Source organism: Cynocephalus volans, chromosome 5, assembly GCF_027409185.1.
Source record: "Cynocephalus volans isolate mCynVol1 chromosome 5, mCynVol1.pri, whole genome shotgun sequence".
NCBI classification, from domain to species: Eukaryota; Metazoa; Chordata; class Mammalia; order Dermoptera; family Cynocephalidae; genus Cynocephalus; species Cynocephalus volans.
This window is the reverse complement of record NC_084464.1, coordinates 93,349,480-93,371,795: the sequence shown is the minus strand read 5'-3', so window position 1 is coordinate 93,371,795 and position 22,316 is coordinate 93,349,480. Positions and strand designations below refer to the sequence as shown.

General features: G+C 45.2%; 1 protein-coding gene and 1 pseudogene across 5 annotated transcripts in view; both read right to left on the bottom strand.

Annotated features, from left to right (window-relative positions):
• ANKRD6 (ankyrin repeat domain 6) overlaps nt 1-22,316 on the bottom strand; it is a 183,292-nt gene that overhangs the window by 21,204 nt on the left and 139,772 nt on the right. For 2 of the 5 annotated variants that reach the window (XM_063097429.1, XM_063097430.1), the window contains exons 1-3: nt 12,158-12,470; nt 8,018-8,116; nt 6,151-6,249 (exon numbers count right to left, since the gene is read on the bottom strand). In XM_063097429.1, the coding sequence (XP_062953499.1) occupies nt 6,151-6,249; nt 8,018-8,116; nt 12,158-12,451 (492 nt within the window). In that variant the 5' untranslated portion in view covers nt 12,452-12,470. Of the gene's footprint in view, nt 1-1,610; nt 1,710-6,150; nt 6,250-8,017; nt 8,117-12,157; nt 12,471-14,707; nt 14,807-22,316 lie in introns of those variants that run through there. The other 3 variants (XM_063097427.1, XM_063097426.1, XM_063097428.1) reach the window with 3 other exon arrangements.
• Nucleotides 16,075-20,606, bottom strand: LOC134377582 (HIG1 domain family member 1A, mitochondrial-like; annotated as a pseudogene).

The window sequence follows — 22,316 nt, the reverse complement described above, 5'->3', positions numbered from 1 at the left end:
AAACCAAACAGAGAAAAATAAAATGAAAACATCATTTAAAAGCTGTCAGACTCTTGTATATTCTTTAGGGCATGTTGATCTTAATTGTAAGCATCTCTTTTAACATAGATGCTCCATTCCAAGACCAGTGGTCCTTTGCTGGTGTGGCTGCTGTCTGCAGCCCTGTTCTCTTTCACCTGTGCAGAATAACCTTGTGGTCGCCCAGAGTCTCTTATTCCACCTTTATGAAACTGGATGCCTGCTCCCCATAAGACCTGCAGGAGAGCTAAGGGAGGCTCTGTTTACCCAGCACCTTATAAGGATCCATTGACCCCAGCCTCCCCTACATCCCAGAGGATCTGGAGTAAATGGAATTAAGATCAACAGCATTGCTTTGGAAATGAGCCTTCCCCAGCATAGATTTAGTATGGCTGAAAGGACAAGGCAGCAGGGTGAGTTGCTGAATTTTAAGAAACATGTGTCCCCCCAAATTCAAGGAGCATCCCATTTCAGTAGGACCCTAATACCCTATATGGAGCAATGTAGCCTGAGGAGCTGATGAGGAAGCAGTCACTGGGAGTAAAAAAGGGCATTCAGAAAAACTCTGGACCAGGGCCTTCCTTGGTGGGCACAGACTGATCTCTGCTTCCAGAGACAGCAACAGAACTGGAGACAGAAAGTCGTGATGTTCTGCAGCGCTCTCTTGGCGTTTTCATCCTCGCTCTGTCGCCACTCAGCATAACTTCCTCTCCTGGATTAAGAAGGAGACGGGCTCAAAGCTGAGGTATAGAGCATTCTAGAACCACCTTAGATGAGTCTGTCTCCCAACAGGGAGACCCCCAGCGGAGGCCATTTTTGAGAGAAGCCTCAGATTCTCTCACCAGTGTGGCTAAGATTTATGAAGAAATACAGCTTCTTTGTGGAGGAAGGAGGAACACTCATGTAAATTTTCAGGTCAGACTAAAAACTGTTGTCCCATCAGCTCATCCCAAGGACTCTTCAGTAATCAATAGGACCTGCCCTCTGTAGACGCTGGGTATGGAGCATCATAGGACCTCCTCTGTATGGCATCATCCCATATTTGCTAATAATAGTACAACACTCTACATGGGCAGAGACTTTCTTAAAACATTTACAGGTTTCATAGACTGTCATTGGCCAGACACGTGCTGTAAGAAACGATAAAACGAACTAAAGTTGAGGAGGGAAGGGAAAAGGATAAGGGAAAAGCAGTACAGTTATGTGTTGCTTAACGACGGGATACATTCTGATAAATGTGTCATTATGTGATTTTGACGTTGTGCAAACATCAGAGTGACCTACACAAGCCAATTACACACCTGTGCTAAAAGTGATAGCCCTTATAATCTCTTGGGACCACTGTCATATATGTGGTCTGTCATTGACCAAAATGTCCTTATGCAATGCATGATTATATTTCCAAATCTTTTGATTCCTCTTCTAAGGTCCCTAAATGACCCCTTGGGAAATTAGCAAAAAATGAATCTAGATAGTCCCCAAACACTTTTCAAATTTTAATTTCTAGAGTTACTACTCAAGGATGCTTTGGGGTTATTTTCTGAGGCGTCACAAGAGAGAGAAAGCGAGAGAAGCCGGTTTTGTTCACCCACATTATTTTTGAGGTTGGCGCGGGACCCGCCCAGCAGGAGGATGCGTGTGCTCTGGGAGTGGCTGTTCTGGCAGGCCAGGTGCAGAGCCGTGTTCCCCGCCTTGGAGAGAGGCAGAGAGAAGGGAGGACACGTTAGCAACGTGCTTCTGCACACACCTGCACACCTTGCAGAGGGGCAATACTTACTCAGGGGAAAAAAGTCAACGCTTACATTCTCTGCCTCCTGATCGGTGATCCCAGCCGAGGTGCCTCTGATGCAAGAACATTTAGTTTGGAATCCAAACAGGCAGAAGAGTCCTATCTGTCATAAAACCACGGTCCCAAGTCCTGGCTCTCCCACTTACTAGGTGAAAGCCACTGGGCAAGGCTCTTCAAATGCTCAGCCTGGAATTCCGTACCTGTGAAGGTGAGTGAGACCCCTACGTCCTGAGGCTATGAGGACTGATGCAGAGCGCCTAAGAAGGCATTTTCCTAACCATGAAATGCTGTACACACACACAGCGTTGAATTACTCTAGAGATGACTTCCTGCCCAACACAGATAAAGCTATGGCTACAATACTCTACCAACGGTGGAGTGAAAAAGGCAAAATTGGCCACTTCCTGGAAGTGCAGCCTAAAAGTAATTGATTTAACTTGTAAGCCTTTTTGAAATCACCCATTCTTATATTTTTCTTGAAACATCACAATTTGAACTGAGCAAGGTGCCCTACATAGCAGGCAATACAGCTGCATCTGTCACTTAGCATACAGATTAAGACCCTCTTGCTTTCTGGACACTACCTTCGACAGCCAAGGGTAAGAATAATGTCCACAGCAGTCTTGCAGAAAGAACTGCGTGACATGAACTTGAGTCTGTGGGAGTAGGCCTGCAAGGCTGCTGATAACCCCTAGAAAAGTAACAAGAAAAGCAGGCAGCATGACAAGAGATTTGGTGTCATCTGAGAGCCTGCGAGCACTTAGGAGTTTGAATATATAAGCTCAGCGTTTGTTCTGCTGAGCTTAAAAGCTGGGTTGGAACTGCAGTGCGTGGGCTTGGAGCTATTACACTGCCTGTTTATTGCTTCCCCTCACCTACTTTACTCCCCTCTGGATCTCACAGTACTGTCTGCTGATACTCCAGGATGTTAGATTCCTGACCTTCTGAAAAGAGGAATGAGTAAAAAATAAACAAAGGAAAACTGGCTGTCTCTAGTTCACTTACCTCCCCTCTCATATCTTTAGTCTGGGTAGATCTTTTTTCTCACTGTTACCTTCAGGCACATGGAGGATTACAAGCCTGAGGGTTTAGTGGGGTCAGTGGTTTTCAGCCCTTGGCTACACATTAGAATTACCTGGGGAAAGTTTAAAAAAACCATACCTGTGCACAGCTGCAACCCTTCTGGGGACTGATTGACTCAGCCTGGGGAATGTGGCCTGGGCTATCCCAGTTTTAGCACTGACAGTCCCACATTCCAGAAAACCCCTCAGTCCAGGTCAAACTGTGACAGACACCCTAGGCCTGGCCATCAGGCGTTTTTTTGTTTTGTTTTGTTTTGTTCCATTTTTTTAATGTTTAACGTCCCCCAGAAGAGTCTAATGTACAGCCAGGTAGAGAACACTGCTAGCTTAGTTCTCAACAACAAAGGATCTGCCCATAATTTAAATACTCTACTCTCAGATTGTCCCCAAGTTGTTGGCTTTATGGCAGTCATGAAATACATGCTGAACAGGGGGCTAGCTGGTTAGCTCAGTTGGTTAGAGTGTGGTGTTAATAACAACAAGGTCAAGGGTTCAGATTCCTGTACCAGCCAGCTGCCAAAAAATAAAAAAAACAAACAAGTATGTGCTGAATAAATGAGTAAAATGAAGGAAATCTGATGGTTCTGGGAATATACCACACCACAATTTATTTTGCCAATGAGAAAATATCAATTGTGTGGAAAAGCATTTGGATCAAGAAAATTAAAAACTGTAAGTTCGAATAAACAACTTGTGGTACATCCACACAATGGAATACTACTCAGCATAATAAAAAGGAACTAACTATTCATACAAGTAACAACATGAAGGAATCTCAAAGACATTATGCTAAGTGAAAGAAGTCCCTCTTCTGGGATGGCAGTGCCACCTTACCTGCCATTTTATCTAGAGAGAAAACTTGTAGCTCTCCATGACATTTTTGGGGACCTCCAAGGGACAGGAGGCAGTGTGGTGGAGCAGACAAGCCCAGGACAGTTTATGGCCCTAATTGTGTCAAGACGAATCATGTGTCTTAGGCAAGGACTCTACTGGCTCCCAGCTTAAGCTTGCTTATCCATTAACTGGGACCATCTACTTCTCAGAAAATGTGACAACACACCAACTCAGGTTCCAGACCATAAACCACTTTGAAAAAATGGAACAGCCACCAGCCTGCCAGGCAGTGAGGAAGGCACTATTGGAGATCTGATGATGTATAACTTGCATCTTTCCCTCAAGCTCTGGACCCACGAGGGACCCAGGAGAAACAGCTAACCAGTAAAGAACAGCACAAAGCTGTGCACAGTGCCAAGGGAGAGCTGCAGGAAACAGCCTGATGGGCCTTTGGGGAGGGAGGTTCTGGGGGCCTGGGTTGGAGGTCTATGGACAAAAATGAGGAGTGGGCTACCCTAAAGGAGTGGACAAGGTGAGGAGCTGGGGAGCCCCGCTCTGATAGCTCAGGAGCACATGCTGGGAAGGCTTTTGGGGGGCCTTGGGAGAGCGGCAAGCAAGGGAGCTTTACTGGAAGGTTTCTGAGCAGAGGAAGAGCAGGATGGAGAAGTGGCTAGACGAGCTAGTCAGTCTGCTGTGAGCCTTCTGAAATAATCCAGGCATGCTTAGTAATGAGCATGGAAAGACAGGGACAGATGGGAAGACAGAGACATGAAGGAAATGTCCTAAGATGCAATGAGGGACTGGAGAGTGGAAACAGATGAAAGTGAGAGAGAAGAAATGCTATTATTCCTGCCCTGTCTCCATGAGGGCTGGGATGGCTTGCTTGAGTGCACTCTCTAATCAACCAATGGAAAAGCTGCAAGAGCCAGGAGATTTCAAAGGAGGTCAAAGCCACTGAAATTGGTGCTCTCGCTTCCCATGTAGATTATATTTACTGAGGAGTTTCAAGCTTTCGTTTCTATTTCCTGCAGCATGCAAGATCCAGAGAAGTTGATTGATGGGAGTATATTTCTAACTGGATAGTTAACATTAGATCTTTTGCCTGCCATTGCTGTTGAAAATCTGTGTGTAGACATGTGCACAGGTATCTTAAACCAGACTTACTAGGGTTTCAGATCCTACTTTGCCATGAAACTACCACTGTGTGTGTGTGTGATTTAGGAAGGCTACTTACTGCTGTCCATGGTCCCCATGCTGCTGCCACCTAGAACCCATCTGAGCACCTGGATTCATTACCTTACCACTAGGTGGAGCCACCACCCCGTGTTCCCAACTGCACAAGTGCATTGTGGGAAACCTCGGGCCCCTTCAAACCCTTGCCACACCCGGCCCGGCCATCTGAAGACAGAAAAGAAGGCAAGCCCTTTTAGGACCCCTTCTCCCAGAACTGCAAATATCTCAAGAGTACTGATAATGCTTTTTTTTAATTTTAAAAATTAAATAATGCCTCTTCTTCCTAATTGTAAAAGAAACAATGGGTTCATTTTGGAAATTTGGAGAGGAAACAAAAGTAAAAACAAAAATAAACATCAACCGTACCCTCCATTCCCAGAGATAACCACGGTTAATATTTTGGTAGATATCCTTCCAGGCTTAAATTTTTAAATATATGTAAATCTATATTAAACGTTGGGACACATCGTATATAAAATTTTGTGTCCTTTTGTCATGTTCTTTAACAAATCAAGAGCATTATCTTCAAAACTATAATTTTGATGATATAATTGTATTCCATTATATAAATGAACCACAATTTTAAATCCCCTCCTCACATTTTTTTAATATTGTTTCTATTGCTGCCATGAACGTCCTTGTGGGTAAATTTTTACCAGCATGTTTTATTACTTTTTTAGAATAGAGTCCTAGAAGGGTTGTTACTGGGTAAGAAGACAGGACCACTTTTAAGGCTCTTGATTTGTCTTGCCAAATTGCCTCCCAAAGGTGCTTGTCCCCATCACACTTCTCCCAGTGCTGTCCGAGTGGACCACTTCACTGCACTCTTGCTAATGTTGGTATTAGCATTTTAAAGTTCTTTTCTGATATTTTTTAATGCCAGCTCTCTATTGCTGTATTTTTTAAATAGTGTCAAGATGACGGGAACAGTGATCCGTAGGTTCCCAGTGGCAGGCAGGGGCTTCTCACATCAGCAGGGTTTCCGTGCTGTGGGTGGGCTTGTTCCTGAGCTGGAATATCAGTCTGCTTCTAGCCTTTTCTGCAAATGAAACTTCCGGGCAGGACTGACCCTGCCAGGTCCCACATGCCCCTCTGAGCCTTCACTCTGCTCACCGAGAGGAGGCTCCCACAGGGAGGGAAACCCACAGCCGTCCTCACCTGTGAATGAAGAGTTCTAGCACCTGCAGGGCTCACCTTGTTCCTGGCAAGCACGTTGGCTCCTGCTTTAACGAGCAGCTTGGCCGACTGGCTGAAACCGTGCCAGGACGCTTCATGCAGGGCCGTGTTCCCGTCCTAAGGAACACACACGGGGGAGAAGGCACATTACCCGTGACCTAATTCTTCTCATTATAGTCAGTACATCACGGTGGATCTTTACGGTACACCACAGGGCCTTTCTCAACTGGGGTTCTTCATGTGAACCACAGAATGCAGAAATGATTTGAGTGGCCGGTTTTTCCATTCTCCAAGAAATGGAACATCGTAAGAATCATTCCAGATGCACAGAGGAGAGAGAAATTCATGAGGTACAGTGGATGCCTTAGGCATTTGGGCTGAAGTTTCCCTGGGAGCCCCGGTTGAGAAAGGTTCCAGGGCCTACCTGTAGCTCCCATTCACCAGAAAGCAACATCGGGACAGCACGCTGTCCATTCCTTTCCACCTCTACCACCCCTCCAGATCTGCTCTGCTCCTGGCACCAGCGAGAACCCTGCAAAGGCTGGGCGAAGGAACAGTCTAGCTTCCCAAGTTCCAGGGGCCCAGGGCCCTGATAGTTACATTCTCCCTCCCCATCTTTTCACCAAAATTTAATCCTATCCAGCTTAATCCAAAAGCTTCAGGGCCCCAAACAAATGAGCAGGCACTGTGGAAACAGTGATTTGTAAATAAGATCAACAAGTGTCCTCAACATGTGGCTTTTAAATAAAAACCAATTATCCAACATAGCTCGTATTTGCTTAACTTACTATAAAGAAAAAAAGAGAGAGAGAGAAATATCATTAAGTGCAATGAATTGGTGGGATGAGAAGGTAGGAGTTACAGAGAGGGGGAAGCTGGAGAGGGGAGGTAGAGATGCCCCCCTGCTGTTCCAGGCCAGGGTGCAGGGTGGTCAGCCAAGGCCAGTGTAGGCGTGGTCTCCAATTACGTCCAGGATCTGGCTTAAACTGTTACTCAACTACACCTGTGCCCTTGGGAATAGCTAGAAATGCGCACATGCGATGAGGCCTAATGCTGCTGACACCCATAGGGGAAAGTCTAGGGCCCCAAAGGCCAGGGAGTGGGTGGTTTTGGAAAGGTACCAGCGATGTGTGGCCTGGCCAATGGGACTGACTACAGAAGCAGGAAGCAGAAGGAAAGGGGAGGAGTGACGAGAAGGGGGCATCGGGTGAGGGGCTTCGGGGTATAGGAAAGGAGCTGCTTCTTGACCTGGGTGCTCACACAGGTGTGTTTGGGTAAAGAAACTCATCGAGCTGAGTGCTCATTATTTGTGCACTTTTCTGTATGTACGTTACACTTCAATAAAAAGTTTTTTAAGAAAAAAGTGAGCAGAGGCTGAATTACGCTTAATTGTGAAGTTCCATGTCTTAAGACAGGCCAATTAAAAACACTGGGTTAATATATAATATGTCCTTGGGATTTCTTAAAGAAAGAATCTATTTTGCTTATTTTTTATTTCCAATATAGTTTAAAGAAATTAACTTGCTCTCTTACCTAAAAAAAATAATAATAATAAATAAACGGAAAGTCTAGGGGCTCATCCCTTCCCCCCAACCCCCATCCAGGCCTCCACAGATCATTATTTCTGGATTTTTTTCTCTACCATTTAGATTTATGTGGTTGTCACTGGTGCCACAAAACAGGGGAAAGGATTTTTAAAAACTGGCTGGATACCAGATACTCTTTCAAAGGAAATTTGGGTAACTCATGTTAAGTCATGAGTGGTAAGACTTAGGCATCTTAACATTTTCAGTATTCAAAGTTTCCAGAGCAGGGTCTTCCAGCTCCCCCAGCTGCCCGCATCCCTTGCTTTGGGCAGCGAGCAAGCTGTCACATCCCACTTCACCTTGTCTTGTCTGTCCAGAGCACACCCCTCCTGGATGAGCGCGGCGATGATCTCAGTGTTCCCCACCACCGTGGCCCGGTGCAAGGCGGTCTGGTCCCCCTGCAAAGTGACGCAGAGTCAGGAACAACGGTCAGCTCTCCCAAATACTCCCCAGCACCACTCACATCTCCACTTGGACACAAGGACATCTTCCTGTCCCCACACAGAGCAGACTGGTTATCAGCAGAAGGGCTTAGTTACCACGGGCTGTCAGGCAGGCTCTCTTGTCTCAGTAAACAATGCACGCTGGAGAGCAATTTGTTCACAAACTCAGGTGGACCTTAGGCAACAGCAAGAATAGACCTTGGCCACAGAACTGACCTCAGAATGAGGGTCAGGCTTCTCCTACCACCCCAGGGATGTGACTGTCAAGTGTGTGGAGAGCGAGTCTGAGGCTAGACTGGGTGTGCTATGCAATTAAACCAGTAATGTCTGGAATCTTTACTACCTACTGAGTCCTCGAGTCCCCAGCTTGCAGACGAATCACTATCCAGCTATGTCAGTTAGTTAGTAGCACTCATGATTTAATGACAGGTGCATAATTTCTTCATTGACTTGTGCTAGCCAAGAGCAACACAGAGGTCTGCTCTATTTCATCTGAGGACTCCAGGGACTGCAGCCTATCGCTGCATATTTCTAAGAATCCTCTTCTGCTATTTCAGCAACTTCACTGATTTATGCTGCATTTGGACCCCTTATCTCTATGATCAGATTCCTGCGACTGCTGACCATTTTTCTCCTTTAGGCACCAAAGGGCACTTGACTCTTTCCCTTAATTGCAGTTGAGAGAAGGCCGTGACATTTCCAGAGGCAAGAAGGAGAAGACTGTAACAACAGAGAGTTCTGAAGTCTCTAAGAGCACATTTTATCTCTGACACGGACTCAGAAAGTCAACTGGAGCCTGTGGTCCAGGCTCCAAAGGGAGATGGGTGAACACTGTAGAGGTCTGGTGAGAAGCAATGAGCACAGGGCAAGGGGGTCAGGAGACCTGCCCTGTCACGCGTTGGGAGAGACCTGTCACCTCGCTGGGCCTTGGGCTCCTCACCTGTAAAAGGACAGGGCTGATGATCTCCAAGGTCCCTCCCTTTCCCTTTTAGAGTTTTGTATAAACGAAGTTTCCTGGCAGAGACCAGAGGGGCAAAGGACACTCTATGTAACATTCCTGGTCCTTAGCCCAAAGAGGAAAGAGAGACTGTCATAAGACAACAGGGATGTGCTGCTACCTATATACAACCTTAACGAAATGCCGGCTCTACTGTCAAAACTCCCCGGGATCTGTAAAAGACAGTGCGCACTAAAGGCATTTAATCTGGAAAAAAGTCCTGGAGATGGCTGATGGTGGTGGTCGTGCAACAGTGTGAAAGTACTGAATGCCACGGAACCGTACTCTTAAAAATGATTAAGATGGTACGTGTTATGTTACGTGTATTTTGTCACACACACACACAAAAAAACCTTAGTTAAAACTTAAATTTGCTTTCTTAAAATTAAAAAAATCTCTCTGTAGAAATCCGCAAGGGGAAGTGTTTTTTATTTTCTTATACTTTTTAAAATCTTCCAACCTTTTATATTTAACACACGTAACTTTTAGCATCAGGAAAAACTGCTACTTATTAAAAGTATATGCAGTAAAAATATACCAGTAATGGGGCTGTCTGTGTCTCAGAAGCTTTTCTCACTGTTCATCTATAGAATTTAAGGGACATCTGCAGTGGCGGGGTCAGGACATCCAGCCCCATTACCATGATTGCCTCCACGGCCCTCAGCATCCTAAACTATTATTCCCGTGATCAATTAGGCTGACACTGGTTTTCTCTTTGTCCACTTTCCCAGACCCCTGATTCAAAGAGGCTCCTTCCGGGGGTCAGAAGAAGACTGTGGCCATGGGACTAGTGGCTGCAGGAAGTGTGCTATGCTATGATGTTATCCATTTCAACCAACTCAGGAAGTATTTCCAGATGAGGTATGGCTGATGTCCAAACAAGGAATGACATGAGATATTGCCTAAGACTTAACATTTTAAAACTTCCACAAGAATTCCCAAGACTTCCTATTCCCCTATCAGAATGGTGAGTGACTTTCCCACAATGGGCCTCCAGTGCAATTTATTATTACTGACCTGCTGAGAAAGACGGTGCTGTGTCCTCACAGGAGCCCACTCTCTCAGGGCGGCACTGAACTGGTCAGACTCCAGTTGTTTGGGGCCTGTTCATATTCCCACAAGCTGCCGCACTCTAACTAGCACCCCTTGAACCAATCAGAACAAGCTTTCCACTAAACGCATCTTCTCGTTCTGTCTGTGCCATGCCTAAAGCATGAGCAACAAGCCCCGGGCACCAGGTCGTGTCCGCACTCTTCTTGTACAAATTATCACATGGAAGGGCCTCCTCTGGTTAGGGCACCATCTAACCTGAGCTTCAGCTTAGGTCAAGAGTTTTATCATGTTTCACCAGCTGCCTATAAATTATGAGTTGTGGCAGCCGTGAGCCAGCATGGCACCATTATTTCTCACTGTCACATCATCTACTGTATTTGCTTCCCTCAAGACAACGTTCCCCTGTGAAACTCTAGCTCAATGCAAGCAGCTAAGACGAACTTTCGGTTCAGTCCTCAGGAGCACCTTTCCGGACGGATTATCAAAACCCAAAGAGACTAACGACTTGTGCGAGGCTGCAGGGAGAACACAAACTGTCCTAAGCCACGGACACAGGTGTCTCCTGAACGCCCCTTTCTCTGTGGGGACCTTTTAGCTGCACTGCCTGCCTGCAGGCCATGACTCCCCACCCCCAGCCTACTCCGCCAGACAGAGACCACGCTCAGAGCCCAGGCCCTTCCTTGGCCAGCCCAACACCGTCATGCAGGCCAAACCCTGCCTCTGCCTGCCGTAAGCGGCTGTCCTCAGCTGGCCCGTTAGCTCTGCTTATGCTAGCTGGCATGGCTCTGGAGGACTGAGGACCACACCATGCACTGTGTCTAGCTTTTGAAAACCAGCCACTCTTAAGTTACCACGATGAGGATTAAAGGCTCTGAGGGACACAAAACATACCCAAAGGGCTGCCTCAGCTCAACTCTCAGAACTACTCTTCCCTAGAACACAACCTAAACAATTTCACACCTCGAGATGCTCTGTCGGAACAGGGTCAGTTACCTGGGAATAGACTCTTTCCTCCTACAAAATTAAAACTGACTGTTGAAACAGATTCTTTCGAAATATGACACAGAAAGGAACAAAATGTGCCTTCAGTGCATACTAACAGACCCAAGTGCAACTTGGACATAATCCTCATTACTGCTTGATCTAAATTGATAATGAAATTCTGAAACTTTGAAAAGAAAATCATGGGAAAAGTACAGCTTTCTCAACAGCACTTGCTCAATATTTATTCAGTGAATATTTATTGACCCCCTACTATGCACCAAGTATCATGACATCTAGTTCCCTTATTTCATGGATAAGCCTAGCCTGGGATAATTAGCAAATTCAGGGTAGCATGGTTGGACTGGAATTCAAATTGTCAAGGCTCTTTGCACTCACTCCAAGCTGCTTACATCCTGTGAAGACAACTTTCCTTAGGATAGGCCTCAAGAAAGATCAGGTGCCTCTGTGGGGTTGGGGCTGCCTCTTTACGGCATCATCAAGCTAAGTGTTCGGCATAGTGCCTCGGCCACTGTAGGTGCCCAATAAGTATTTGTTGAATGGTTAACTATAAAGCGGCAGAAGGAAGAAGTGCTGCAGCTGGAAACTTGAAGAGTTTCTTTGCAGTTTGGCACTTTGATTTGGAACATGCTGACCTGTTTGCAAAAGTACATAACCTGAAAGTTCTGTTTATCTGAGACATCAGTGTTTCTCACTTTGGGATTTTAAGAGCTTTGGGACCTCTCAGGTCTAAACCTTTGTTCTGAAATACTTTTTTTTCTCTCCTATTGGTGAAAAAGAGAGAGCATAGTGTTGGCAGACTCCAAAGCCAAGCTCATGGGAGAAACCTCAGTCATGCAAGAGTGGTGCATGCCCCCTTTCAGGAAGAATCACCTTCAGGTGGTGAGGCAGACATATTGCGAGGAAGCTCAAGACAGGGCAGGTGCACAAAGCAAGTTGCTGACCTCTTTTTCTCTCTCTGATCTTTTAGGGTTCTTCCTAGCCTTTCTTCTCTGTTTTTTCTTATTTTTTTCTTCCTTCATGCCTTTTAGTGCGGCCACAGGGTCCTGGACTACTTCTGATGTGGGGGCTGTGTGATTGCTCATTGACCAATTGGAAATGGCGTTAGAGCTCCAAAGAGAGTTGACAGGATTGGCAGGAAGCAAGCAAGAATTTGCTCCTGGAGTTGCATATTCTAAAGAACTCATTTCCACAGGTTGAAATTCATAATAATCCCACTCCAGGCCACTGGAGGTCATTCTTCAACTAATTCTCCGTCCTTACCATCATGCCATAAAGATCAGTATCTGTAGAATATGAAGTGAGGAGTAAATTCTTCATAACATTAACATTGGAAAATGCTGTGTGTAAAATTTAGTTTTAGTTTAGTTTATCCACCATCTAAGATAGGTAGCTTCTGAAATGATTTTTTCCCAATAATTAATCTCCCAGTTTCTTTAAAAAACACACATAAAGAGTTTTCTTCCTTGAATTTGTGCATATATTTCAAGGCTGACCACCAACAAGCATGGTAAGTACACAGAAGACAGACATTCATCATATACTGTGAATGCCTTACTTCAGAATTAGTGAAGGTCAATTCCACCTTCTCTATTCCAACTGTTTTTTTTGTTTATTGTTGCTGTGTTTTTGCTTTGTTTTGTTTTAATTTATCTGACAGAAGTAATATATGCATTGTTTGTCTTGGGTGAGGAAAAGATGCAAGAAAATGAATAATTCCAACAAATGAAGGAAGGTCTTTTTGTCTAAAAGCAGAGCTTTTCCTTTTGCCCACATGTCTCACCTTGGCTACCTTGTGAGAACTCCTGCCTGTTTTACTTCCTACCTTGCCTGATATAAACAGCAGCAGTCCTAGGAAATTAGCACGGCTTTTGCTGCATGGGAACAAGTGATCCTCAGAGTTCAGGACCTGAGGCAGGGCTGTTGGATTGCAATGGGTTAGCACGCCTGGTGTTGTGGACTTGCCACCGTGGCAAGCAATGGCTTTAATTATGCAAAGACCAAATGCCTCCCAACATGTTTGCATCAGCAATGCAATGCTCCGCCTTTTCTGTGGTTGGAATCTCTTCTCTCTCCCTGTATTTTCATTGCTGTCGTCTAAGGACATGATACAGTTAGGAATGTTCTGATGGCTACAGTGCTGGAAAATAAAAAATCATCATGATCCAAGGTAGAAATCAACAGCTTAAAGCTAAATCAGCATCTTTTGAAAATAACAGCCTTGAAGACCCAACAGGTTCCCAACATACCCAGAGATCTATGAAAGACACTAGACGGCCTTCCTTTTGCCCATGCATAAAACAATGTCATATTTAGTTATTTCTTTGCAAATGCTGTCCTTTTCACTTGTAAGTGTGTTTGCCAAGCTTTAGGACATTACAATAGACCCAAAGAAAACTAGAAGCACTTTGGTAAACCATATCCTAGCACACCTGAGGGTCTGAAATTTGAATAACACTCTCTAACCACAGTGATTAAAGGTGAGTCTTGAAAAGGTTGTTGTAAGTGCAAACTCTCTAAGATTCTGTGTTCCTAACAAAAGTTCTTATTTCTTAGAGTCCTGCCATATGAATTAGAGTTGAAACAGTTTCTGAAAATAGTTTCCGATCATGTTATAATGGGGCCTTCCCTAATAGCTCATTGGAGTACAATTTACATGATCCCTTCTAAGAGGCCCTCTCTTTCCAAAGACCCAATAGTGCAACCCTATGTACTATGTGACTCCACCCCAGCCGCTGCTGATTGACTCAGGATTGGTCACATGACCCCAGAGGAGCCAACTGGAGTCCCTTTCTAGATAATTTTTTTTTTTTTTTTTTTTTTGTGGTGGCTGTTTGGTACAGGGGTCAAACCCTGGACCTTGGTATGAGCTAACTGGCCAGCCCCTTTCTAGATAATTTGCATGAACAGACTCAGAGCTGCGTTGGTTGGTAGCCATGTCTAAATAACAGCACAGCACCAGAGTAAACTCATTCTAGAGGCTTCTTTTTTCCTGCATTCCATGAGATCTATGTCCCTTTTTTTCCTTGAATAAGTCCTTTTCAACTAAGTTGTACACATAGACAAAGAGGAAGCAAGGTGAGCAAAGGAAAAAATTAAGTTTTTAGGCCCCTTCTTTTCTCCAATGGTAAACTTGTTCATTGACACACATTTCCAACAGGCCTTGCCACACTCACTGGTGTGTGTGCGTGTGCATGTGTTCCTTCGTATGGAGCCAGGACACAGGCACTTGAATGATAATAGATGAGAATGAACCACGATGGAAGAACCACCCCCCGCTCCCATCCGCTAACTTGCTGTCGAGAATGGGTCTCAGAACAGGTCTTTTTGAGGAAGTTCTTGCCACCACGAGGATGAAGATTCAGCTAAAAAGAGTTTGGAGAGCATCTACTACGCTCCCACCTCATAGCTGCTTACACTTTGTCCTGTGGAGTTCTAGGCAGACAAGCTCCCCTGCAAACCCAGTCCCTGGAAGAATGACGGCTTCTACTCACATCGTCCTGGACATCGAGGTCACAGCCAGCCTTCAGCAAGATCTGGACCACAGAAAGATGACCCTTATTGGCAGCAAGATGCAGGGGGGTCCGGCCATGCTGTTAATGCAAAGCAAACACTAACTTCAGAAGAAAACATCAAAACCACTCCCAGGGGAGGAGAGGTAGGGGGTCTAGAGCAAGGTTAATGCAGTGGGTTTAGGAAGATCATTCCCCCCTACCCCTTCAGTTTGGCAGGAGATTGTTATGGATTTACCCAGAATTCAAGTTTGTCTCAGTTAACCTGGTTATTGGCAATGTAATTAATCAATGAACAAATATGCTTGAAATGTGAAGATTTCCTTCAGTGAATAATTTCTTTCTTTTTTTTTTTTTGATGTATTCACTTACTTTTAATAACAATACATATACCATGTTATGACCATGGAATGTAAGTTTAGGTTAGACAAGAGAATTTCACAAGTGTATTAAAGTACTCTGTACTATATCAAAGTTTGTGTATAGTGTCTCACCAGCCAGCTTGCTCATAAATCATTAATCACTTCTATTATAAGTAATTTGTTTAGCTTAACATTTATGACTCTTACAGAGATAATAAACATACTACACACATTTAAAAGTGTTCATTTACCTTTGCATTAGCACTTAAAATACACACTTCTATTACCAGATAACATTTAAAAATTATTCTAATATAAAATTAACAGCAAAAAAATAATTCTGCAATTACAGGAGTTAAACTGGAACCACAATTATGTTATTCTCATGTTTACAAGTGTGATTCTGAAATAAATACTACTTCTCTGCAGCTCTGTTGTAAGCTTTCTAGATTTTGTTTAAACATTCACACACACACACTTTCAGTTGTGAGAGGCTTTACAAGTCACATTCCATGTACTTTTAACAAAGAGTTGCTTGAGCCAACCAGTTCTAAAAACTGAAGTACTCAACCAATCCACAAGACAAGCAGAAAAAGGTTAAATTAACTGGGGTAAAAAGGACTTCTACATAACATCCAAAGCATGTGATATTCTGCAGCAAACAGGGAGTACTTCAGGGTTGGCCTGCTGTCATCTTTGGAACTACTGTAATTTCATTGTAAAGGTTTAAGAAAGTAGATATTTTAACACTATCAAGTACACTTAAGTGATCTGTTTCTTTTGTGTTAACTTGACTTTATTTAATGACCAAGTTAGGTATTATTATTAAGTTAATTATTATTATTACTCACTAATAATTTGGTCATTAGGCAAGTCAAGCCTGCAAGAAAGCAAGCCAGTATTCAAAATACCATGTTATTGTCTGAGCCCACTCAAATAATTTATTTCCAACATAAACCTGTAACCTAAATAATGAGACATCTAACTAAAGCAAGCTCCTCCAACAAAACCAAGACTGCATCTCTTCTTCTAAGGGTTAGGTTTTGCCCAGAATTCCTGATACATGGAATAACCCATACCAAGAGTCATTGCTCCCACAACAAAGCCTTGGGCTGCCACATGCATGTGGATCAGATGAATGGACACTTTAGTATCTCCCCTTTTCTTCAATTTATATAATCCATATGCAGCAACTGCTGCAAAGCCTACCATTCCAATGGGGACAAAAGGTGCTTCTTTAGCTTTTCAGATAAATTTGGATCCCTGATCTTCATCATATGTAGAAAGAGAAACATCTGTGTTGGTCGACACAGTGACTGCTTGAAGAATCTTCCGAGAACAACAAAACCCTCATGATCCCAGCAGCTTCTATCAGTGCATAATTTCTACTCCCCACTCATTAGTAGCAAACTAGCAAGTAGCAGAATGAGGGGTTTCACGTCTGCTCTTATTTTCTCATGGGTGCTCATACTAACAGATGATGAAATGGCCACAGTGAAAATGTGACCAGGGCAGGAGGTGGAGGAACAGCAAATGTCAAGCTAATCAGCCCCAGGAAAATGCAGTTAGGAACTCCTGGAAATTAGAACTGCTTATCAAACAGACTAGGAAAAGCTCTCCCTCTTGATAAAAACAAATTTTAAAACTGTGAAGTATTTCAGCCATTCAGAAATGCAATATTTAAAAACGTGCATACCCACCGACCATTTTAAGAAAACGTCAGGGAAACTGTTGACGTTGCTTGTGAGCACCTCCCAGATGTCCCCTGCATCCCCAGAGGTAGCCACTCTCTCGAATTTGTGCTCATCATGCCTTCGCTCCCCCCACCCCCAGCAACTGGCCAGTATGGGGATCTGAACCCTTGACCCTCCTGTTGCCAACACCGTGCTCAAGCCGGCTGAGCTAACTGGCTAGCCCTCCTCTGCTTTTCATTATATTTTTACTACATGTTGGCAGCCAGACAACACACGAGGTACTTCAAAAAGTTCGTGGAAATAGAGAACCAAAAGATAGTACAAATCTTTTCACGAACTTTTTGAAATCCTCTTGTATAAACATTGCTTCACTTGTTTCAAACTTTATGTAAACAGTGTTAAACTGTATAATGTCATCTGGCAATTTTTTTGTCCAACATTATATTTTTGAGGGTTTTTTATTTTTCATATTGTCACGTGTAGTTCCAGTTCACTTATTATTTACCCATTCTTCTACAGATGGGCCCAGGGGTGTTTCCAGCAGTTTGCAGGACACATTTGTGTGTTCCTCTCCTCGTGTTCCTGAGTGGGCTTCTGAGCCCTGTTGCTGGGTCACAGAGAAGGCCACTGCCTTCAATGGCCCTATGCGTGCAGGCTCCTGAGGTACCACACTGAGAGTGACACCCAGAAGAAGTAACACTTTTCAGTGCAAATCAACTTCTGCCTTGAGAACTGACCTTGCCAAACTCCTAATTCTCCAAATCCTGAAGGAAGCATTATGTTCCTTTTGCTTTTCCTCCCAGGTTTCACCGTGAAGAAACACTCAAACGTTATTTAACCACCCATGCTGAAACACCCCCTGGAAGAAAAAGGGTCTCACATGGCCTACGTCCTGCTTAGATCTTGGTAAAACTTCACAAAGATCTTCTATTGATATTCTAGCAGAATAAACTCGTTTATGGTTGCATTAAAGCACCAGTCGGCCATGGGTAACCAGCCATGGAGGAAGATAGAGACAGCAGGCCATAGGGATCTCAATTTCTACCCATGAGATGCAATTGAGGCACTAGAATGACTGGAAAGAAAGAGGTCAGAGCTCAGTCTAAAATCAGAATTCTTAATTAAGAACGAAGTTACTCCCAAGAAAGTGGGCTATAAAAAGCCTTCATAAAAAGGCAATGTCTGGGACGAGATGCAGGAGGGGCCATTCTTTGCTGATGACTGTGCTTAGCCATGTGCTACTTGACCTTGATTCTTGAAGTGAGGTGTCCACAGCTGACCAGATGCAGCAACTTGCTGCGCCGGGTCCCAGGCTCTGGCTGTCATTGCATGCCCTTGTCAAGGACCTCACCCCTTGACATTTAATAAGTGACCTTCACAAAGTTTTCTAAGGTGTTTTGAAACACAGGAGAGTTCATCACATGCGTGAAGAGAAAGGTGTGTGCTGTGAGGAAGGTGACAGTGTGGTGGGACCAAGTACTTTTTGAGCAACCAGCAAATATAGACCATGATGGGGAGAAGTTGCCTGGAGAGAGGCTGGAAAAGGGGCCACAGACCAGGGAGTCACTGGGTGTTGGGGTCAGGGGAGCCTTGGGGAACATTCTTATCAGTAATGAGATATTACTAGTGGGGAAGTTGAGACCCACAGAGGCTAAAGGGTTTGTCTAAGTGAACACAAATAATCAGAAGGCAGGAGAAGGAAATGCTGCTGTGGTTCTGCTATGCACTGAATTGTGTACCCCCAAATTCCTATGTTGAATCCCTAATCCCCAATGTGATGGCATTCAGAGCTGAGGCCTTTGGGAGGTAATTAGGTCATTAGGGTGAGCACTCATGATGGAATAAGTGCCCTTGTAAGGACAGACACGAGAGAGCTTGCTTCTCTTTCTTTCCACCATGTGAGGATACAGCAAGAAGATAGCAGTCTGCAAACCAGAAACCAAGCCCTCACCAGACACTGCATCTGCCAGCACCCTGACCTTGGACTTCTCAGCCTCCAGAACTGTGAGAAACAAATGTCTGCTGTGTAAGCCACTCAGTCTATGGTATCTTGTTAGAGCAGCCGGAACAGACTAAGACAGGTTCAAACCAGACCACATCTGGGAGGGCGCTTTAGAAACTATAAATTATAAACACAATGGCCCTGGACTGGAGGCACCTTCCTAATCTAAAGTCAGCAAAGAATCCCCCCTGTGGAGAAATGAAAGGCTGGAGGCTTTGGAGCCAGACAGGCCTACTTCAAATTCCAGCTCTGACTAATAACACTTGTGTGATTCTGTGGGAGACAGTTAATCTCCTAAGTCTGCTTTCTCATCTGTAAAGTAGAAATAGTCCCTGACTCCCACCCCACAGGCTTGAAATAAGGACATGAGGCACCATCCACCACCCTACATGGGTTTCCCCTCCCCCCAGCTGTGCTCAGCCCCACCGGAGGACACCCAACCATTCACTCTCCTCCTCGATAACCCCACATCTTTTCCTCAGCAAAGACCAGTGAGATATTTTCGAGTCAAACAGATCTGGGTGAAGTCAGATCTGGGATCACTAGGGCAGCCGATAGGCTCAGGCTGGAGGGTTGAGGTTCCTACCAGCCAGTCATGATCCTCTCGTCTACTTCCTTTTTTTTTAATTGAATCATAATTGATTACACATATTTTTGGGATTCAATGTTGACATATGTGGACCAAATCAATATTACTAGTATGTATATTGTTACAAATTGTACTTATTCTTTATGCCCCTTGTCCAATCTCTCCCTACCTCCCTCTCCCTCCACCCTCCCACCACTGATAACCCTAGATTTCTTCTCTCCTGAAAGAGTAATGGTTACTCTGTTGATTTGTTGCCTAGATGATCTGTCCAATGCTGAGAGGTGTGTTCAGGTCCCCCAATATTATCGGTGCTTCTTCTGTTACTCTGGAATGGGCTTTGTGAAGAGAGACATCCTCTTCTTTTCTTTGGTCTCTGCAGGTGACTCTCCTTGTGTCAGTGCACTCCAGTGGCTGGCGGACCATCTGCATGGTGGTTGTGACGTCTAGCCACTATCGTGGCAGCCGTAGTTACTGTGGTGGCTGTGGTGGGCAACCCACATGGAGGTGATGCTTTTGGCATGTTCCTTGGTGCTGGAGGTGTGCCTGGTTGTGGGCGGGGGGGGGAGGGATCCAGTCTCTGGATCCATGCCTCAGGTACCTTGGCAGGCCCCGAGGCACTGGTGGTGTGCCTGGGCTGGAACTGATTTTTTTGTCCTTTGCTTGCTTCTAACATGGGGAACTTCCTGTGGGAACAAGTACTTGAGCTGTGTGGTTGAGCTAAATTGCTTCTTTTCTATTGTTTCCCCAGGGAAGGCTTTTTGTGCAGCTCAGGGTTTAATGGCTGACTTTATAGGTACTTCGGCTCTCCAGAGACCTGGTGCACCTGGGTTGTGTAGAATCTCTGATCTGGGCCTGAGTTTTTTCATCAAACTGCACCCCATGCAATTCTATATTCCTGACCAGTCTCCTCTGAGTGGTCCTGTGCTGATTGAGGGGCAGATCAGCTGTCCTTGCTGTGTCCCAGTGTTCACCTGGTGGGCCTGTCTCCCCCACCGCCTGTGCTGCAAACACTTCCCATGGGATGGGCTGTGCACTAGTTCCTTGCAATGACTCACCGGCCTCTGAGTGGCTCCTTTTCTCAGTTGTTGTGGCTCCTTGCTCTTATGTGGGTCCATGGGAACCCTGTTAGTGGTCTTGCTGTCCTGGGGGCCACGAAAGTCCTCTTCTCCCCTGCCGCCTCCAAGCAACTCCATCTGAAGGGCACAGCTGCGGCTTCTGCCAGCTCCTGCTCCATGTGCTCAGTAGTTCCATTCTTAATGCGGCCATGGCCTGAAATGCTCCGAGTAGTTTTTTTTCTTTCTCTCATCATGGTTTCTCCCACCTTCATGAACTCCGTATGTCTCTCCTCCTCTTCCTCTGAGCTCCAGTGGCCCCAGCTTGGCTGTTGTTACATTTTTATAGTTGTAAATTGGTTGATTTGTGGGAAAGAGTGACTCTGGGGACCATCTATTCCACCATCTTGACTGGAACTCCATCCACTTCCATTTTTAAAATACTGTCTGCAGTTCCCAACCTCTGTGTCTCTGTTTGGAAAGGCATTCTTCACTGGGAACACCCTTCTTCAAACTATGCCTTCTCTGATTCTCCAAGAAGTGTTCCCAGCCCTTTCTTTTCCACTCCCATAGCACTTCAGCTCCCTGAAGTGTGGGAAACAGCCACATTCTGTTCTGAGTGTCACCCTGGGTGCTGACTTCTCCTTCCAACTGGGTCGTGATCTCCTGGAGAGCAGGGACTGTGTCTTCCATGAATGGTGAATCAAGTTGGCTCTGGGGTGGTGTGAGCGCCATATGAAAGAGGCTCCAGTGTTCCTCAACCCCAGGGCAGGGACACTGGAGTGAAGTCCACAGTCCCAGGCTTGACCTCAGGGAAATAAATGGGTGGCATGGGGTGGTTGCAGACTCCGGGTTCTAGGATATCTTGGCCCATTACAGGAGGTGTAAACATCCCGGGGGCTGAGGAGCATTTTAGCAGCTATAACAGGGACAAAGAGCTTCTCTGAGGAGGGTCTGTGTCCCCCTCACATGCCTGGCTTCTTTTCTGGCATCTGGTAAAAGCACAGCAGTAGCAAAGCAGTAATGGTTTCCTGCAGAATCCAAAGCTGTCTGCTCCTTTGTCCTGGGCTTTCCTAGTACAGGACCAACTCCCTTACACACCCACCCACAAACCTACCAAAAGGTGTGTATACACACATCACCTACCAAAGGAGGGAAGCAAGAAAGAAGCAGAAATGAACTTGGTTTTCCAGAACTTGTTTATGGTTGCTTATATTGTACAGTGAAAAGCAACAGAAGTAGAGCCCTTTAGGGAAGTCTGCCCCCACCCAGCACACAGGGACACCCCAGGTGTGCCTATAGGGAAGGCTGGAACCCCCCTACGTGTGAGGAAGTAAATAAAATTTGGTTCTCAGAGGCATTTTTGGTGACTCGGACTTAAGGATGCAACTGCTCTCGTTTCTGTGCCCCTAGGACTGGCCAGTGGGAGAAATGGGAACAGGAGAAAAGACTATGTACTATCAATGACAAGAAGAGACGTTTCCAAAGCATCAGTTTTTCCCTGGGTCCTACCCCAGTTATCCTCAGAGGCCAGTTCAGCCTGACTCAGCCCAGGCACTAGTGGGCCCAGCGCGACCAATAATAACGATAACAGTACAAGACAACAGCAGCTGAGACTCACTGAACACTTACTGCACTCACAGCACACTTACTATCTTACATATTTTACAGTCCTCCCAACCACCCTGTGAGGTACACATAATTATTAAGCCCATTTTATAGATGAAGAATCTGAGGCATGGAGAGAGACTGTCACATGTTCTATGTCATACAGTAGTACTAAAGTCTGGATTCGCCCTTTAAGCCACCTGAACCCAGCCCCATGCTCTTCCCCGCAACTCTACATGCTGCGCTGGTTGTGCTGTGGGGCGAGGGTCTCCCTGGCAGAAGGG